This window comes from Colossoma macropomum, unplaced genomic scaffold (genome assembly GCF_904425465.1).
Source record: "Colossoma macropomum unplaced genomic scaffold, Colossoma_macropomum, whole genome shotgun sequence".
Taxonomy (NCBI): domain Eukaryota; kingdom Metazoa; phylum Chordata; class Actinopteri; order Characiformes; family Serrasalmidae; genus Colossoma; species Colossoma macropomum.
In genome coordinates this window covers 142,501-162,500 of record NW_023494800.1, presented here as the reverse complement: position 1 = coordinate 162,500, position 20,000 = coordinate 142,501, and the positions used below count along the sequence as shown (strand labels likewise).

The window sequence follows — 20,000 nt, the reverse complement described above, 5'->3', positions numbered from 1 at the left end:
AGGTACGAGCAGGCTCACTTCACCGCACGCATGGGCAGCTACTCTGGTGACTGGTGGATCGGTCTGAGAGCGAAGGGGGAAACAGTTGGAGTGGATTATCACTGGGACAGTGGAGATCTGATGATCTACTCTCACTGGGGCCGCGACCAGCCCAGTAACCGCCTCTCACTGCATCACAACTTACACACATTCATTAATGATGAATAATTTACTGTAATTCTCTATTTATAATGTTTAATTAGACTCTGCCACGAGATTTGACCAGCACGTCTGAAATATGATGCATTCTAGTTATTAATTTTATCAGAACTTCACTCTGGATATTAATTCTTTCATCACCAGATAGCCATGCTGGCCCCTGTGTCACCATGACAACCTCACCTACCCCGGGGTTCTGGGGGAACAGGAACTGTGAGGAGTCCCACCCTTTCATCTGCGAAATTCCTAGAGACGATATCTCCCCGCCCACTAAGGCCCCGACTCCGCCCCCTGTGGCAGGATGTGCTGAAGGCTGGAGTGGACAGTCTCACTTCAGATACTGTTACAGGGTGAGAACACAGAACTAACGGACTGCACAGTACACCCCTGGCCACTTTATCAGAAACACCTCTCTCTCAGATATGCCATGCTCAGCTGTGCTGAGCTGAGCTATACTGAGCTGTGCTGAACTCTGCTGAGCTGTGCTGAACTGTGCTGAACTGTGCTTAACTCTGATGAACTGTGCTTAACTCTGCTGAACTGTGCTTAACTCTGCTGAACTGTGCTTAACTCTGCTGAACTGTGCTTAACTCTGATGAACTGTGCTTAACTCTGCTGAACTGTGCTTAACTCTGATGAACTGTGCTGAACTCTGCTGAACTGTGCTTAACTCTGATGAACTGTGCTGAACTCTGCTGAACTGTGCTTAACTCTGATGAACTGTGATGAACTCTGCTGAGCTGTGCTTAACTCTGATGAACTGTGCTGAACTCTGATGAACTGTGCTTAACTCTGATGAACTGTGATGAACTCTGATGAACTGTGCTTAACTCTGATGAACTGTGATGAACTCTGATGAACTGTGCTGAACTCTGATGAACTGTGCTGAACTCTGCTGAACTGTGCTGAACTCTGATGAACTGTGCTGAACTCTGGTCCTCCAGTGCTGGAGCTAGACACCGCAGTCCAGTAAAGCATGTGTGTTAATCTCTCTTAGCTCTTCACGGTGGACTATGCGTATAAGAAGAGCTGGCAGGGGGCGCGCGAGGACTGTGTGGCGCGGGGCGCTGACCTGGTCAGCATCCACTCAGGCGAGGAGGAGATATTCATGGCCGAGTACACCAAGGGCAAGACACAGTGGATCGGCTTGAGCAAAAACCCGCTGGAAGGAGGTTCGTTACCGAGCCAGAACTGTTCACAGTGGTGGTGATAGGAACCAGACGTCCACCTCTAAAAGCTCCCTCACAGAAAGTTCCTACATGAAATGGTTATGAATTCACTGCCTGATGACTGAGACACTGTTTTATGATAGTTTAGAGAACTTAAACTCCATTCATGGTGGAGGGATACATGCAGGGCGCTGTGAGGCAAAATAGTCCCCAAAGAAAACTTATTATTTCAGATTTTCCACTATTTTCCATCATCAACATTCCATATAAACTCAGAAGACTCGTGTAGGTTCACTGGTGGTTCTGGATAGTAAATAAAATGTCTGTATTTGTGTTGTAGTCATGGCGACCCCTGGTTCCTATCACCACCACTGAATAGTGTTCTGAATGTTCTCCTGCTTGTGTGATGGTGTCATGCAGGCTTTGTGCTGTTTGTGCTGTTTGTTCTCAGATTATTCCTGGAGTGATGGTTCTCCGCTCAGTCACACTAACTGGGGTCCCGGGGAACCAAATGACCACAGCGGCCGGGAGAACTGTGTGGAGATGGTCACCACTCAGAATGGCACGTCTTTCTGGAATGACATCAACTGTGATGCCCATCAGGACTGGGTCTGCATGATCGCCAAGGGCAAGACCCCCGTCGAGCCCCCAGTGCCCCCTTCAGCTGTGCCAGGTAAGATGCAGGAAGATAAGACAAGATGAGACTTCATTCATTTTAAACGGAAGTTCGAGTGTTTTTTATAGTATGAATGAACCTGTGAATGAATGAAAACAGTTCCGACCAGAATTATTGGCACCCTTGATGAACCAAGATGAACAAAAATGTTATTAGATTTTCATCATAATCTGTCAGCTTGATTTTACACATCAAATCATACACTTTTATACGGATTTCTCTTTGAATAAACTGACTTTGCTGAAAGGGTTGATAGAACACTTAGTACTTATTCTTCATTAATGAATTAATTAAATGGTGGTCATCTGGTTGTGATGAGAAAAGAATCAGGTGCCAATAAATGCTGCATAACTACTTAAACGCTAAAAAAATTAAACTACACTAATATTTAAACGTTTTGAATCACACCATATTAATAATGTGTGTTTTTTATATGTTTATATACAGTAGCAGCTTACAGAATGCTGATTAAAATGATCTAAACTAGGCAACAAAACTTCTAGATGTTTTATTTTTTTGGCAACAAAAAAGTTATCAAAGAAGAAATAAAATAATTATATATTTATAGAAATCTTTGCCAATTTAACTGCTTCGAGCTGTGATCGTCACTTTTGAAACACAAAGCATTATAGATATTATTTTTAATATCAATCACTCGACCTGTATTTAAGCTCTGAGTACGATGAGACCCTCATTTACACTGTATTATAACTTCATGCAGTCAGTGTAGACAGTTCAGTTTACAGCCCATTAATTATTACAGTTATATTATTATTCATATTATTGTATTTATGTATTTGTATCTGCCACAATACTCATTCTATAGTAACCTTTGCATAAAAAACTTTTTACAATTTTTTTTAAATAAAAGTACCTAAAATTGTAAACTAAACTAAATTAATGTAGAAATAAACATCATCAAAAACATAAAACTGTTCTGAGTTTTGCAGATGTACGTGTTAGTAACTCTGTACTGCCCTCTAGTGCTGTATTACTGCCTGAGCTGTGAACGTGTGTTTGTATAATAATTTAAATATGTTATAGCTATATTTATACATGTAACAGTACAGCTTTATTACACGTCTGAATCTCTGTGCTGTGTCTCTATAAGTGGATGTTAGTTTTGAGTGGAAATGTTGGGAAAGTGACCATAATCTGAAGGTCTGAACCCTGTAAGTCTGATTTACACTGTGAATGCTGCTGTGGAACAGTGGAACAGTAGAACGGTGGAACCGTGCTGACGTTCTTCTCCGTGCTCTGCAGCTCCGGACTGCGGGAGTAACCCCGGCTGGAGGAAGCACAACGACGTCTGTTATTACTACAACGACACCGACGTGGTGGACTTCTACACAGCGCTGAGCCGGTGCTACACTGAAAAGGCTCTGCTGGCCTCCATCCTGGACCAGGAGGAGCAGACCTACATCATCTCTATGGTAACAGAACTCCGCCCACTCTGTATGGGTGGGACTTTTTTGTTGTGATTTATTGGTCTAGTTTTTCCAATTTGTACAACATCTTAATTTTCTTATTTTATATATATTTATTTATTTATTTACTGTTTCATTTGATTCATTTTATTTTCTTTTGGCTGTTTTATTGTATTTCTTATTTTAATTTATTATTTTCAATACTTTTAATTTTTTTTTAAGTGCTCTAGAAATAAACGACTTTTATTTCTATTTAATTTTCTCTTGTATTAAAGTGTGTTCTCTGTGTTCTGTGTGCCTCTCAGGTGGGAACAGGTCAGGTGGAGGCTGCCTGGATCGGGATGCGGATGTTCGGGGCAACGGGAGGAGAGTATCTGTACGTCTGTGCATCATTTCTACCGTTTCCTGCTCGGTGTAATCGCTGTGGGAGGAGTTTATCTGCAGTGCAGGTGTTTGTGCTCCTGTGTGCAGGTGGGTGGATCTGTCTCCTGTGACGTATGTTCACTGGGCGCCAGGAGAGCCCAACAACGCCAACGGGGAGGAGCAGTGCGTACAGATGAACAGATATCCAGGTAGAGTGTCCCACGGACAGAGTCAGGCAATATCTAATATAAAAAAAAAATAATAATAAATATACACACACACACACACACACACACACACACACACACACATATATATATATATAATATATATATATATAATATATACTATATATATATATATATATATATATATACATATATAAAATCTAATATCTGTTAGAGCTGGGCAATTAATCAAATTTTTGTTCCATTATGATTTTAGCTTTCAACGTTTATGGAAAAAAAGATAATCGAGATAAAACGATTATTGTGCCTCATTCTGCTTCACAGTGATGCTTTCATTTTGTCTTATGTGTTATAAATCCAGCCCCCCCAAAAGCCCAAACTCAGCTTATGTATTCTGTATTTATTTTTATCTATTATTTTTATATATTTTCAGTAGGTTGTGGAGGTGCACTACACTGTAGTTGATCATATATCTAATTACTATTATATTATTTTTATTATACTATTATATTATTTATTTAATAAATGTGTGTTCATACATATTATGTTTCTCTTTTTATTACATTTTTAAATTTGTTTTTCAGTTGAATTATATTTAAAGTCCGCTGCTAAAAAGGGTTTTTTTAAGTTCAATAAATGCATAATAACTCAGTAAGTAATCATGTTAAATAATCGTGATCAATATTAATGAAAATAATGGTCATTTTTGCCATAATTGAGCAGCCACTTTCATCTATATCAATAGCGTTTCAGTGATATCTGACAGATAATGAGATGGTGTGATGTCATACGTATAGAACAGCGTTGTCCAGGTTTGCTGAGCAGCTTCTTTTAAGGTTTTTCTTTTATTCTTTACTCATAATACTGAGGTGCTGAGTGTGAACTGTGATGTACTTCATTTACCTGGAGCTTCAGATTGTCTTCAGAAACAGTTTCAACCGTTCATATAAATGAAATAAATAGTGTGTTTTCTTTCTGTAAATGTGTATTTTCTGTCCGGTTAATGTTTACAGTACTGCTTTAGGCTCCATTAAAGAGAAACAGGACAAAACAGTCCAAACAAAATGAGCCAATCAGAACTGTCAGAGATTCTCATCAAACAGATCTTTAACATTATTACTGCTGACTTATTAATCATCTGATACTGAGGTTTACTCAGAAAATATAAGGGTACTGAATGTTATTAATATATTATGGAGGGTTTAGATGTGTTATTAATGCAGTTAGTATGTAAATATGGCCTGTATATTAAAGTGAGTTACAGTCTGAAGCTCTGAGTAACGTTTGCTCTTTCAGGCACATGGAACGACGCTAACTGCGGCCGAGCCAACGCGGGCTACGTTTGTAAGAAACTGCCGGGAGACCACCACACTCCCCCCCCCTCCGACCCCCGCGTGGGAAGGAAACTGCCCCGAGGGTAACATTCTCAACCCCCCCCCACCGTCCACCCACGACTGCAAATGTCACATTTATTTGTTGAGAAAAATAAAACATACAGTATAAAAGGTGCCATAACTTTTGCACAGGCCACACTTTGTTTTATTTTTTCCTCAGTGTTAAATTCAGTAAATAAACAGTAATTGTGTATTAAAATGTACAGTAGTGTGTCTCTGTGGAGGATGTTTATCTTATTTACACTCAAAAAATCAACAAAAAAAATAATCACAGAATTTGACCAGAATTTTGCACACGACTGAATTTTATGGCTTTTATTCAGCAGAAATAAATGACGGTGTTGTGTAAAAGCTGAGAGGTGAAGCTTGTTTGATCTGACAGTTTGAGAACAGACATCATTTCATATCAGATATTAGGAGTGTTTTTTTTGGTGAATTCATCAGGGAATAACACAGTCAGTCATGCGGATCGGAGGGAAGCCGTTATGATTTTAGGCTTTAGGTTAAAGTGATAGGAGTGAACTGACCGTGTGACTGACCTTTCCTCTCCTGGTCCTCACCGCAGGATGGATGCGCTTCCATAACAAGTGCTACTTGTTCAAAGGGAGTCACCACCAGAACGAGGTGAAGGCCAACTGGACTTACGCTCGAGACTGGTGCCGGGCCCAGAACGGCCACCTCGCCATCATCGATGACATCAACGAGAACGGCAAGTGTCCAAAGAAAGACGTGACCATCTCAGAAACCCCAGCTCGCCTGCAGACAGACAGACAGACAGACAGTCTGCAGAGCAGCTGTTGAACACGTCTCACTGGCTGATCTAACGCCGCGTCCCAAACCACACACTACTGTACTTCACCTACTGCACTAACGAGTGCACTTCTAATGGGATGTGCACTATTTCTACACACTATTTAGTGAGCTAGTACGCGGTTTGGGACAGGGCGCTATTAACACAGGGAAATCTCAGCCATTTAGATTTGAGCTTTTATTTATCACTATGGAAACAAATCCAACAAAGCGAAACACTCAAATGAGGTTCCCAAAAACGTGTTTTACTGCCTTTGCTGGTTCAGTCACGGCTTTACTGAGCTGCCCAGTGTACCTGAAGTGGCCTACCAACATGAAGCCAGTGCTACTGCATGATGAAAACAGGGCTTATGACATCAGCATCAGTCTGTTTACATCATCAGTACCCATATGGAAAAAAATATATGGACGTATTTTATATATTTCAAACACATTTCAAACACACTTCTGAAATACATTCAAACACTAAAATGTATTTCAGAATATTTTGCCATATTAACCAAATATATTTTAAAATGCATTTATATTAAAATGTATGGGGGGAATATTACACATAGAAATGTACCACATAAAAATAAATGCACGTGATACATTTGGAATATATATATTTTTTCCATGAGTAGGTTAATATGTCAGTTCTTCATTGGTTCGGTCTCTGCTCTCTCTCTCTCGTCTCTGTCTCTGCTCTCTCTCTCTCTCTCTCTGTCTCTGTTCTCTCTCTCTCTGTCTCTCTCTCTGTCTCTGCTCTCTCTGTCTCTGTCCCTGTCTCTGCTCTCTCTCTGCTCTCTCTCTCTCTCTTTCTCTCTCTCTGTCTGTCTCTCTCTCTGTCTCTGCTCTCTCTGTCTCTGTCTCTGCTCTCTCTGTCTCTGTCTCTGTCTCTGCTCTCTCTCTCTCTCTCTCTCTGTCTCTGCTCTCTCTCTCTCTCTTTCTCTCTCTCTGTCTCTGCTCTCTCTGTCTCTGCTCTCTCTCTCTCTCTGTCTGTCTCTCTCTCTGTCTCTGCTCTCTCTCTCTCTCTGTCTCTGCTCTCTCTCTCCAGACTTCGTGGCCAGTTATCTGAGGGACCTGATCCACCCCGTGTGGATCGGACTGTCCGACACGCTTCACGAGGGCAAGTTTGCTTGGACTGATGGAAGTCCGGTCCTGTTCACCAACTGGGCAGAGAAGGAGCCCAACAACAACGACGGCAAGGTACAGCAGTTTTACAGCCCCAGGTTAAAGCCGGTCACTCACTGATAGAGTCGCTGATGATGAAGGCCAGCAGTAGCTTAACGAGGAAGAGCATCTTCAGCTGTTTCTCTCAAAGCTGTGGTTCTCCTGTGTTCTCTGCTGTTTAGAGCTGAAAATGGTCGCTGTGCATTTGTTTGGGTGCCACACTCAACAACAATTTAGCGCACAGCAGCAGCTCAGAGTCAGAACGTTTTACAGCCGACGAAATGTAGTTTCTGCCACTTTCAGAGCTCCTTCAGTTAAAATGTGTTTGAGCGAACAGGATTTTTGTCTTTGTAACTGAAGTCAACACTTATAAAACTGTGTTTATTATATTTAAAAGCTGTAATCTTTATTGTGTCAGATGTCCAGGACTGTTAGATCTGCCTGTTTGATCCTAGCACGGCCATCTTTGTGGAGAGGCGTGAATAGTTTTTCACAGCAGGGGGTTCTCACCCCTCCCCTTTCAGCCCTCATTGCTCACTAGCAGCTCATCATTTTAAACACAGAGAGACGACAGAGTCCTCGTTCATCTGATAACAGAGTTATGAAGAAAAACTATTTGTTTATATTAACTAAGAACATCTGAGTCATTTGCATCAATCAGAGATCAGAACCGTCAGGCGTCTGAGCTCAGACTCGTTTTGTATCCAACCTGCACATTAAGCGCTTCATGAAAAGTGAGGAACACATGCAGACGTGACTGTGAAGGGATTAAATCGTGAAGGTTGTGATGACGGTGTAAAACTGACCGTCCTGTTTTGTAGGAGCACTGCGTGAGTGTGACCCATAACCATCTGGTGACGGGACGCTGGAACGATGAGAACTGTGAGGAGGAGAGAGGCTGGGTTTGCTACAGGAACAAAGGTGAGATCTTCGTCTTCATTTTGGAGCAAAAGAGCGTTTGAGTTTCTCCACTGAGAGTCTCAGTCCGAGTCTTTAGTGTTTAGAATGCGGTTCTGCAGCGGGAGATCACAGACAGACAGACAGACAGACTGATAGATACACAGATAGATAGACAGACAGACAGATAGTCAAATAGATAGATAGATAGGTAGATAGATAGATGGATAGATAGATAGACAGACAGACAGATGGACAGACAGACAGACAGACAGACTGATAGATAGACAGATAGACAGACAGACAGACAGACAGAAAGATAGGTAGATAGACAGACAGACAGACAGACAGACAGATAGATAGACAGAGAGACAGACAGACAGACCGACAGATAGATAGATAGACAGACAGACAGAAAGAAAGATAAGTAGATAGACAGATGGACAGACAGATGGACAGACAGATAGACAGACAGACAGACAGACAGATAGACAGACAGACAGATAGACAGACAGACAGACAGACAGACAGACAGAAAGAAAGACAGGTAGATAGACAGACAGACAGAGAGACAGACAGACAGATAGACAGATATCATCACCAGCCACACATTCAACACTCCTACCTCAGCACAGCAACACAGATAACACACAAACAGCGTTTAAGTCCTCTTTATGGGGAAGTTGCACCTCTTTGCATGGCCCTTTGTGTGGCCACGCCCCCAGAGCCTCTACAGCAGTGCGGGTCAGCAGCAGGACGCTACAGTATAATAAAAACATACTAAAATTTTCATGAGGAAGCGTTAAAAATCACTGTACTTTCACTGATACAGCCTTTCACAGGAACCACTGGCACTGATCAAAACTAGCATCTGGCTGCAGCCTATCAGAGTAAAGTGGGTGGGAAGGGGTGGAGCTTGTGCTTTAGACACACCCACTCTTAGGTGAAGTGGCTTTTTTCCTGAAGTTGCTTCTAAATTCTCTGTGTTGTGCTTTTGGGGTTTACTTTGTTGGAGGACAGCACAGTCCAGAGAACACAGTTCCACTGCTCCACAGCCCAGTGCTGGGGGGCTTTATACCCCTCTAGCCCACGCTGGGCACTGGACATGGAGACCAAAGGGTCACGTTTTTGGGCTCAGTGGCTGAGTTCACTCATTTAAATAGGTGTCTGCATATTTTTGGGTATATAGTGTATTTATTCTGTTATACTGATTATGCTTCCTCTCCAACCCCTCCCCCCCCACAGACAGCCAACTACCAGCCCCCCCCGCCACAACCAGCCCCTGCCCCTCCAACTACGTCTCTTGGTACAAGAACTGCTACAGGCTGGTGTCGGAGCCGAAGACGTGGGAGGAGGCGGAGGCGGTGTGTGTGAAGGAGGGAGGACACCTGGCCAGCGTGGACATGAGCTACGACCAGGCCTTCATCTCCGGGGCCATCCAGCAGGCCAACACGGACGCCTGGATTGGCCTCAGGCGCAAGGTATGCTCACACTCACGCCCCTGCCCTGGCCCCAGTTCTGCCCCGGCCCCAGTTCTGCCCCAGGCCCAGTTCTGCCCCGGCCCCAGTTCTGCGCCCTTCATACCTGAAAAACATCTCACTAAAAACACAAAGATAAAAAATACATTAAACAGAGTTTACAGTAAATAAAAGACCCACCAAAACTGAGCTGTGTGAGTAGAAGTGAGAGAACATTTATGGTTCTAGAGTTTTCACTGTGCTTCTAGAACGCAACAATCAATAAGAGCCCTTATAACACTACTAAAAGCTTTAGTAACATCACTAAAATCTTTTCACTAAAATCCTCTCTTACATCATTACACTATTAAAAGCTTTTGCTAGATCAGTAAAAGCCCTTTAATACTATTAAAATCTTTTCTGACATCACTAAATGCCTTTCTTACATACCTAAAAGCTTTTGGTATATCATTAAAAGCCCTTTTGCTTTTGTTACATCACTGAAGTTCTTTCTTGCATCATTAAAAGCTGTTGTTGCATCACTGAAAGTCTTTGTTAAGTCACCTCTGAGCTGATCCTGCTGCTCCTGAAAGGGTTAATCTGAGATTGAGGCATCTGTCTTTAAGCCGCTGTCTCTCGTCCCTGCAGGAGGACGGTGACACCTACCAGTGGTCAGACGGCTGGCCGGTGTTCTACACGCACTGGGGTCCGGGGGAGCCCACCAACCACAAAGGAGAGGGCTGCGTCAGCATGCACGGCCGTTCACACTTCATCCAGGGAACATGGAACGACACGGCCTGCGACGCGGCCAAGCCGTACCTCTGCAAGATCACATTCGGTCAGCACGCCTACCGTCCACTTACTGACCTGTTGCTGACAAAACACAGTAAACATGACCAGAGCTGTGCTAAAGACAGAGATTCCCGAGACCCCCAAAGACCCTTCCATTTACTTGATTTCCTGTCAGAACAGCCTTAAAGTACAAGTTATTAATTTTTCAGCAGAAAACAGAAAAAACACACGTCTAACAGAAAATGACCCAGAATCCTCAGCAGCTAAATCTGCTCTCAGCTGTGAGAGTCAGTGAGTCACTCTTTCCCTTCATTCCAGCTTCCATTCTGTTCAGGAGACTCACTTTCAGTTCCTCAAAGAATCTGCAGACACACCTCCACAGTTCAGTCTTAGAAGCTGGTTGATGATTTTCTGAAGTAATCAAACACATTCAGTGGTGTTGAGGTCTGGACTCTGGGGTGGTCAGTCCATCGTTCAGCTTCTTTGTTTGATGTGTCCGTCTCCTTTTCTCAGTGAGGTTCTTCTTGATCAGCTACACATCCTTTCAGACCCACAGCGCTGAGTCGTCTTCTCACAGTGGAAGGATGGACAGAAACACCTGTGGATGTTTTCAGATCTGAAGCAGCTTGATTTTCTCCTCTCTCTCAGAGATGAAAGCTTTAAGTGCTGTTTATCTGATGGGGCAGTTTGGGGGTCGACCAGCTCTTCCAGGTGGTGGTTAGGAGACACTTTTTCTCTGGAGCTTTAATCAGATTTGAAGCTTTTTCACTTTGACGTTCTGCTTCCTAGAAAATGAATAATTTGAACTTAAAGACTGTTTTGAGTGGAATTTAAATAAATGACGGGGGGTCTCTGACTTTTGCACAACGGTAGGGCTACTATTGTTATTGTGCTTTTAATGTTTGTATTATTTCTTTACACTGTGATCTGAGCCTTCATGTAATATGTAACAATCAACATACATGTTTAATATGTTTAATCGTGGTTTTCTGTAAATATTTTTTTTTGCTGAACGTTTGTTTGGAGATCAGATCTTAACGTTCCTTTTTCTTTCTCTTCCTTCAGAAAGTCCTCCGCCGACCCCGGCTCCAGGTGAAGGGACCTGCCCGCCGGGCTTCTGGCATTACGGGCGTTACTGCTACTTTGTGCATAACGGAAGGGAGGGCTTCTCCTGGCCGGAGGCGCGGCACTACTGCCTGCTGGTCAAAGGCGCTGACCTGGCGTCCGTACACAGCCGAGCTGAGGTGGAGTTCATCAGGAACATCAACTACACCAAATACCACAACGTGTGGCTCGGACTGACCAGAGACGCCTCATGTACGTTCACACAAACTTCAAACACGGAACTGAATCACATAAAGATCTGTCCAACAACCGGGCAGCACATCACAGACAGTTCAATAAAACATGACCGCAGCTACAGGGGAACTCCACCCATTTTACACAATTCCTCCATAATTCAGTGTGTGAGATGTAAACAGAGTGAATCAGAGTGGTTTGGTGTGAAATGGTTCAGATCTCTTTACAGTGGTGCTGATAGGAACCAGGGGTCGCCATGACTACAACACAAATATAGACATTTTATTTACTATCCAGAACCACCAGTGAACCTACACGAGTCTTCTGAGTCTATATGGAATGTTGATGATGGAAAATAGTGGAAAATCTGAAATAATAAGTTTTCTTTGGGGACTATTTTGCCTCACAGCGCCCTGCATGTATCCCTCCACCATGAATGGAGTTTAAGTTCTCTAAACTATCATAAAACAGTGTCTCAGTCATCAGGCAGTGAATTCATAACCATTTCATGTAGTAACTTTCTGTGAGGGAGCTTTTAGAGGTGGACGTCTGGTTCCTATCTCAACCACTGTGAACAGCTCTGACTCGGTAAGTTTATCTAGAACGCAGAATCTCTCTGAATGACGCTGTTTACATCTTAACCACTTATTTATGGGGGAAATTTGAAAATTCAGTTAAGTTCCCCCTCAAAGGCTAGTTTTTCGTAGTTAGTTTGTAGGTCATTTTATAAGTTGATGAACACTGTCAGGGTCAGAGTTTAGGGTCTGGATTAGATGAGGTTTAGGATCACTGTTGAGTTCAAGTGTTCTAAACTAAGATTAACTGTAAAGTGGTTCGGAAACCAAACGTCCACAAACATCTTCTGAGCACTTTAATAAAGTGTCGTCTGGCTGGTGAAACTCAAGCAGTGTAAATGTTCATAACATCTTCCAGAAGGTTTTTATTGGTAACCAGTTCAGTTTTACTGGTTTTGCTCTGTCTGTGTCTGAAAGTCTTTCGACTCCAGAGCTTCCTCTGAAATGAAGGTGTTAATAGTGAGTCTGTGCTGCAGGAACAGCCTCTACTCTTCTGGGAAGGCTTTATACTAGATGTTGAACATTGCTGTGAGGATCTGATTGAGCATTAGTGAGGTCAGGTACTGATGTTGGATGGTCAGTTCTGGGATCACTCCAACTCATCCCAAAGGTACTGGATGGAGCTCCATCACTCCAGAGAACACAGTTCCACTGCTCCACAGCCCAATGCTGGGGGGCTTTATACCCCTCTAGACCACACTGGGCACTGGACATGGTGACCTTAGGATCATGTGCAGTGTCCAGTTCTATTGGTCAGTGCTTTTCTACTGAGAAAGTGTCCGAATTCTCTCATTAGGGCGTCTTCTGGACAGACAGTTGTCTCTGACTCTCTTTTCTGAATGATGTTACCTGGTTTCAGACGGATGGGGCTGGACAGACCTGAGCGCGCTGGCCTTCACAAACTGGGCTCCTGGCGAGCCGAACGAGGCCTTCCACGAATTTGGCCAGGAGGACTGCGTGGAGATGTACGAGGATGGAACGTGGAACGACAACAACTGCTTCCAGAAGAGAGGCTTCGCCTGCAAACTCCACCAGCGTAAGACTCACACTGACCGTCCACCGTGGATTCATTACTCAGATATAATGATCTTTTACTAATGTCTGATCTGCTGTCAGACTGTATTGATTAACCTGCACTGAAGCAGCTCCAGGTTGAGTGTCTGAATTCAGATCAGTGATACGTTCTAAAGAGAACGCTGCTTGCTGACGTTCTGTTATTGACGTCATGTTCACGTTTCCAGATTCTACAGGCGGAGATGATCACACTCGCCCGACGTCTGATCCGGCTGCCGGTGAGGTTCACTCTTTATTTCTACTGATTTCATCATTTTCAGTCCTCTAATCTCTGTAAACTGGATTACTCACTCAGTAACAGCAGCGTTTAGAAAACGGGGGATGTAGAAACTGTAAAGGGTGTATTACAGTGTACAGTACTGAGTCTCTGTAGAGGATCTGAAACTATTTACACTCAGAAAATCAACAACTGTACTGTACACCAAGGGTGCACAAACTTTTGCACTGTAGCAGTTTCGGTTATAGAGTTTTTGAAAACTTCGTCTGTCGTTAGAGAGTCGCTGTGCTCATCAGCTCCGTTACAGTCTGCTGTGTTTATTTGTTCATATTCATTACTTATTTTTAAAAAAGCTGGAAAAATTTAACACATTTTTACAGAATAAAAGTTTATTCTAAATGAAAATACCTCGTTCTGAAGTTTATGATCAAAAGTTAATGTTTCTAATCAATTGTTACAAAGTTGGAAAAATGTATTAATTGTTTACATTCTTTTCATGAAAACTCATTAAGCTGATTAAATATTTCCATGTTTAGAATAATGAGGATGTTTTATGGTCATAAACTGATCTTTTCTCAAACGCAGGACTCTTCAGTCCTTCTCCACTAATGAAACGGGATTAATTAGTAAATGATGATTATTTTACTGCGTAAAGCAGCAGCGTCTCCAAACAATCTGAACACCAGAGCTCAACCAATGAACACAAACAGAGAAATTATACAGAACTGTACTGTCTGACTGCCTATGTGTCTGTCTGTCTCTCAGAGCATGCGTCGGTGGTGGCCGGTGCAGTAATCGGCGCGATCCTGCTGGTGGTGCTGCTTTTGGGGATTCTGTATTACGTCTTCCGTGTGAAAGGAGTCAAACTGAGCGCCGCTGGTCTCCCTGGGAGAGACACCAAACACATAGACGTGGTGAGTCTCTCTCATTCTTCTCTCACTGTCTTACTCTCTCTCTCTCTTCTCACTGTCTTACTCTCTCTTCATGTGAAAACTGAGAAACAAAACTAGTGTTGTGATTGCGCCCCCTGCAGGTTAACTGGGGCGTGAAGTTAGGAACTGTTATTCTGTAATAGCTACTGTTTCTAAAATCAGTCTGTACTGAATGTTTCTGTAATGCAGCTACAGGAACCTGAGGAACCATTCAGTCCTGTAATCTCTCTCTCTCTGTCTCTCTCTCTCTCTCAGCCTGCTTTCAACAACCCGAACTTCGCAGGAGAGTCGGAGACATGAAGAGGCGGACGAAGCCGCTCAGCTTGTACAGATTCAGCGTTTATGCTAAAGTAAAGAAGGTTAGACAGAATTCCGGGCAGTAATCTTCAAATTCAGGACGTTCAAATTTCAGTGTTTTTGTAAGTAACTGTAATTAACAGTAAAGCTATGAAGTCCAGCTGGTTAACGATGATGTAGCCAATGCATTCAAATGTTTCCTGTATATACATTTTTATCCTGAAATGCTGAATTAAAGCTGAATTAAAAGTCATAAAAGACAAAAGTATCTGTTTCCTCAAATTCTGCAAGCCTGTGTTTCTGTTGGTGTTTACATAGCCGAGTGATGGCGGCTGTTTCTGTTTCTCATCATCTGAGATTTAAACTCGCAGCTCTGAGATCAAAACACTCGGTCTAAAACTCCCATCGTCTAAAAACTCTCGGTCTAAAACTCTCATCGTCTAAAAACTCTCGGTCTAAAACTCTCTCGGTCTAAAACTCTCTCGGTCTAAAACTCCCATCGTCTAAAAACTCTCGGTCTAAAACTCTCATCGTCTAAAACTCTCATCGTCTAAAACTCTCTCGGTCTAAAACTCTCATCGTCTAAAACTCTCTCGGTCTAAAACTCTCATCGTCTAAAACGCTCTCGGTCTAAAACTCTCTCGGTCTAAAACTCTCAGTCTAAAACTATCTCGGTCTAAAACTCTCTCGGTCTAAAATGCTCTCAGTCTAAAACTCTCGGTCTAAAACTCTCTCGGCCTAAAACGCTCTCAGTCTAAAACTCTCGGTCTAAAATGCTCTCAGTCTAAAACTCTCGGTCTAAAACTCTCTCGGTCTAAAATGCTCTCAGTCTAAAACTCTCTCGGTCTAAAACTCTCTCGGTCTAAAATGCTCTCAGTCTAAAACTCTCGGTCTAAAACTCTCTCGGTCTAAAATGCTCTCAGTCTAAAACTCTCGGTCTAAAACGCTCTCGGTCTAAAACTCTCTCGGTCTAAAACGCTCTCGGTCTAAAACTCTCTCGGTCTAAAACTCTCTCGGTCTAAAACTCTCTCGGTCTAAAACTCTCTCGGTCTAAAATTCTCGGTCTAAAACTCTCTCGGTCTATAACTCTCTCGGTCTAAAACGCTCTCTGTCTAAAACTCTCGGTCTAAAACTCTCTCGGTCTATAACTCTCTCGGTCTAAAACGCTCTCTGTCTAAAACTCTCGGTCTAAAACGCTCTCTGTCTAAAACTCTCTGTCTAAAACTCTCTCGGTCTAAAACTCTCTCGGTCTAAAACTCTCTCGGTCTAAAATGCTCTCAGTCTAAAACTCTCTCGGTCTAAAACGCTCTAAAACGAGTTAGTAAATGTTCTACATTGCAGGCTCCACCAAAAAGGATGTAAAAATGTTGCCTTTAATTCTGAGAAATCTGACACTGACGTCACTAAAGCAGCTTCTCAGACGAGCTGCAGGAACGAGACACAGTGACGACACAGAGTTTGTATTTTTTCCCCAAAACTTTATTGCCTCAAACATCAGACAAAGCTGAGCAGTGGTCGACAGTCGGTCTCCACCAGAGCTACAGACGTCTGCAAAAACAAAAACACAGCTTTGGAAAAAAAAAGGCTGTTTCTGTTTTTGTGAGTTAAAGAAACTAAATTTCACTGCGGTTCTTTACACACTGCTGTACATCGACATCCTCATATTTACATTTTGTCCAAAAGGCAGAAAAGCTCAGTTACAAAACAGGTCAACAGTTTCAGTCATCGCCAAGTGAAGCTGCGCGAGAGTCAAGAGCTAACGCGTTAACATCACACGCAGCACAGCCTCTCGCACGCGACAGGACGCGAAGGCTGAGTCGAAAACGAGGCTCTAAAACGCGATGCGGAAAAAAACAGAAGACGACAAACTGATTTGGTGAGCAGAGCCGAGAAATAATGACCAACCATGATCCAATAAAAGCAGCTTCTTTGGAAGAACAAACCAAAAAAAGAGCAATAAATCAGAACATTAATCCTCCTTTCACAGCTGAGAATCACCGTAAAATAAATACATATTTAATAATAATAATTCATGTGCAGCCCTTAAATCCCAGCTTTCCTATCGAACGCTCCGCCTCCTGTTGAAATTCCAGTCGGCCCCTAGTTCATAATTTCCAGTACAGGAATCCCGGAAAGGGAATTTCAGTAGGGAATACCACTTGGCACGGAAAGGTCCATCACGAACGAGTCCAGCGGACTTTATTCAATCAACTCTCAAACCACAAGAAGAGAAGGAATCACAGACTGTCAATCACCTCCTTATTATTGCTGGAAACCCAAAATCAACCACAAGTCAGGAAGAAAGAAGGAAAAGCGGGTTTGGGAGAATGGAAAACTGACAAAAGAGCGGAATCTGGACAGCTTTGTGTTCCGGAAAAAAAATAATAAAAAAACAAAAAAACAAAAATTTAAAGTGTCGATTTCATTTAACGCTGCTGTCGTCGATCGTGAAGTGCAACAAAAACCCAGCCGACGAGATCCAGTCGGAATGAAGGGGCAGCAAAGATGATTATCATCGTTATTGTGATAAATTACGTCACGATTTCTGATAATATCATAAACATCGTCAGCACTGAATCTCATCATCACACAGAGCATAACGAGTCCAGCAGAGCTGATTTAGTGCAGCGTGAAACATCATAATTACACAGTTCATCGTTTACGATGGTCTTACTGTTAAATGTGGCACAACTGGAGCTTTTTAAGTGTACAAACTCACAACTACTAAACATCGTGATTCTCTCTGCTGTATCGTCCCAGCCCTAGTGCTAAAGTAGAACATCACGCTGGAGAACCTATCGCTACACCACCTGCCTGGAGCTCTGAGTGAATTCACAAAGAAAGAAAGAAAGAAAGAAAGAGAGGCAAGAGAGAAACACCCTCAGAGCAGGGTCCTCAGCATGAAGCTGTGCAGTGAACAGTGAACAGGCACTAAACTCTGATCAGATTCCGGCTCCTTCATCTCCGTCTGACTCGTTCTGAAAGCAGCAGGTTCTGTTTTACAGCTCTTTCCGAAAGAGCTCAGAGCTTCTCAGAGCCTCTCAGAGCTTCACAGGAGCTTCTCAGGAGCTTCACAGGAGCTTCTCAGAGCTTCTCTGACAGCGTGAGAAAAAAAGGTGCATTTATGCTGAAGTGGAAACGCACAAAGCTCAGCAGCAGAACCAGAACTCTGAGCGTTCTAAACTCTCTCAGCGTTTCTCCCCAGGGTTCTGTGTGTAAACGTTCTCCGTATCGAGGATACATTCAGCTTCTTATCCAGCTGCGCCGTCTGCTCCACGTCACTCACCACCACGGTTTTTATAGACGCTGTAAAATTACTGTGTTAATGGATGTTAATTAGGTCACCAACACCTTAAAACACCTGTCGTCCTGTTTATGAGTGTTATAATGGCCTATTAATGACTTAATTAGGTTTATGACCAAATTAATAACCATTAATAAACCAACTGTAAATAAATCCTAATCCCTGTATGAGGTCGTCTCATTAATGCAGGTCAGTCTTCATGAGGCTGCAGGACACCTGACAAACACACACACCTAACAAAGATGGTTCTTCACAGGGTCTTTAGTAAAGACAATGGTTTTAGTTAGAACCATGAGTTCTATATAGAACCATTTCATGCTTAAAGAGTTCCTTAGAAAAAGGCCATGGTTCCATTCAGAAAAAAAACATGTAAAGAACCCTTTAAGCATGAAATAATTTTTCAGATTGATGAAGAATGTGTTGTATATGACTCTATATAGAACCTTTTTGCAAATGGTTCTATACAGCACCAAAAAGCGTTCTTCTATTATTACAATGTCAAGCTTGTAACAACAGAAGAACCTTTTTTTTTTGGAGCTATACAGAACTAACACATTGCCCATAAATCTGAAGAACCAACACTGCGAAGTGTTCATGGTTCTATACAGGACCGTTGTCTTCACTAAAGAACCTTTGAAGAACCATCTTTTTTAAGAGTGCAGATAAACCTTTATAAAGGCTTATTATACTGGGCACTATCTGTTATAAAGGCATTTATATCTGTTATAAAGGCAGACTGAGACACAGAGTTGGTTGTTTCACCCCAGAAAGTGTCACCAAACCCAAATATCAGAATGAAGTCATTGTTGTCTGATACAGATGTTGTGCCAGCTTGACAGTAAAGCTGCCAAATGCAACATTAATTATAAATGAGGGCTATTTATAAAGTGTTTATAACTGTTTATATCAGGTGCCGTGCAGTCTTATGAGCAGCATAAGTAAAGCGCTTCTGCAGAAACAGCAGGTCAGTTTAAGGCACGTGTCTAATCACAGAGCGGGACTGTGTCTGCATTTGGTTTTTTTTTGGGGGGGGGTGCTCAGGGTCTGTATGCTGTTCTGCCTCCACTTACACACTGTGCTTGAGGTAGGACCACATTTTATAACCTCCTGATTGGCGAACGATGAAGTACCAGATTTAAGAAGCAACGACTCGAGGAGAAGCAGACGTGAAAGCGCAGTGATCAGCATTCAGGCTCTATTGCGCTGGAATGAAGGGGAATGCCACCAGTTTCTCAAATTTCCTCCATAATTAACTGTAAGTAATTGTTAAGAAATAATCAGAGCGGTTCAGAGAGGTTCAGGGTGGTTCAGAGTGGTTCAGGGTGGTTTGGTGTGAAACGCTCTGTTCTAGATAAACTTACTGAGTCAGAACTGTTCACAGTGGTGGTGATAGGAACCAGACGTCCACCTCTAAAAGCTCCCTCACAGAAAGTTCCTACATGAAATGGTTATGAATTCACTGCCTGATGACTGAGACACTGTTTTATGATAGTTTAGAGAACTTAAACTCCATTCATGGTGGAGGGATACATGCAGGGCGCTGTGAGGCAAAATAGTCCCCAAAGATTTCAGATCTTCCATCATCAACATTCCATATAAACTCAGAAGACTCGTGTAGGTTCACTGGTGGTTCTGGATAGTAAATAAAATGTCTATATTTGTGTTGTAGTCATGGCGACCCCTGGTTCCTATCAGCACCACTGTGAAGACACCTGAACCATTTCACACCAAACCACTCTGAATCACTCTGTTTACACCTCAAACACTGAACTATGGAGA

General features: G+C 42.6%; 2 protein-coding genes across 3 annotated transcripts in view; one reads left to right on the top strand and one right to left on the bottom strand.

Moving 5' to 3' along the window:
• LOC118820470 (macrophage mannose receptor 1) overlaps positions 1-14,992 on the top strand; it is a 43,119-nt gene extending 28,127 nt beyond the window's left edge. Inside the window, exons 33-50 of the mRNA XM_036588828.1 lie at positions 3-154; positions 343-548; positions 1,196-1,370; positions 1,819-2,040; positions 3,307-3,476; positions 3,776-3,846; positions 3,942-4,068; positions 5,318-5,438; positions 5,981-6,124; positions 7,262-7,413; positions 8,199-8,298; positions 9,520-9,755; positions 10,380-10,569; positions 11,589-11,840; positions 13,257-13,433; positions 13,639-13,689; positions 14,454-14,602; positions 14,876-14,992. Of these exons, the coding sequence (XP_036444721.1) occupies positions 3-154; positions 343-548; positions 1,196-1,370; positions 1,819-2,040; positions 3,307-3,476; positions 3,776-3,846; positions 3,942-4,068; positions 5,318-5,438; positions 5,981-6,124; positions 7,262-7,413; positions 8,199-8,298; positions 9,520-9,755; positions 10,380-10,569; positions 11,589-11,840; positions 13,257-13,433; positions 13,639-13,689; positions 14,454-14,602; positions 14,876-14,920 (2,740 nt within the window). The 3' untranslated portion in view covers positions 14,921-14,992. The remainder of the gene's footprint in view (positions 1-2; positions 155-342; positions 549-1,195; positions 1,371-1,818; positions 2,041-3,306; positions 3,477-3,775; positions 3,847-3,941; positions 4,069-5,317; positions 5,439-5,980; positions 6,125-7,261; positions 7,414-8,198; positions 8,299-9,519; positions 9,756-10,379; positions 10,570-11,588; positions 11,841-13,256; positions 13,434-13,638; positions 13,690-14,453; positions 14,603-14,875) is intronic.
• A 1,483-nt stretch (positions 14,993-16,475) lies between these two features.
• LOC118820718 (AF4/FMR2 family member 1-like) overlaps positions 16,476-20,000 on the bottom strand; it is a 64,772-nt gene continuing 61,247 nt past the window's right edge. For both annotated transcript variants that reach the window (XM_036589136.1, XM_036589138.1), the window contains exon 19: positions 16,476-20,000. This exon is cut by the window's right edge and continues 990 nt beyond it. The gene's annotated coding sequence lies outside the window, so the exon portion shown is untranslated.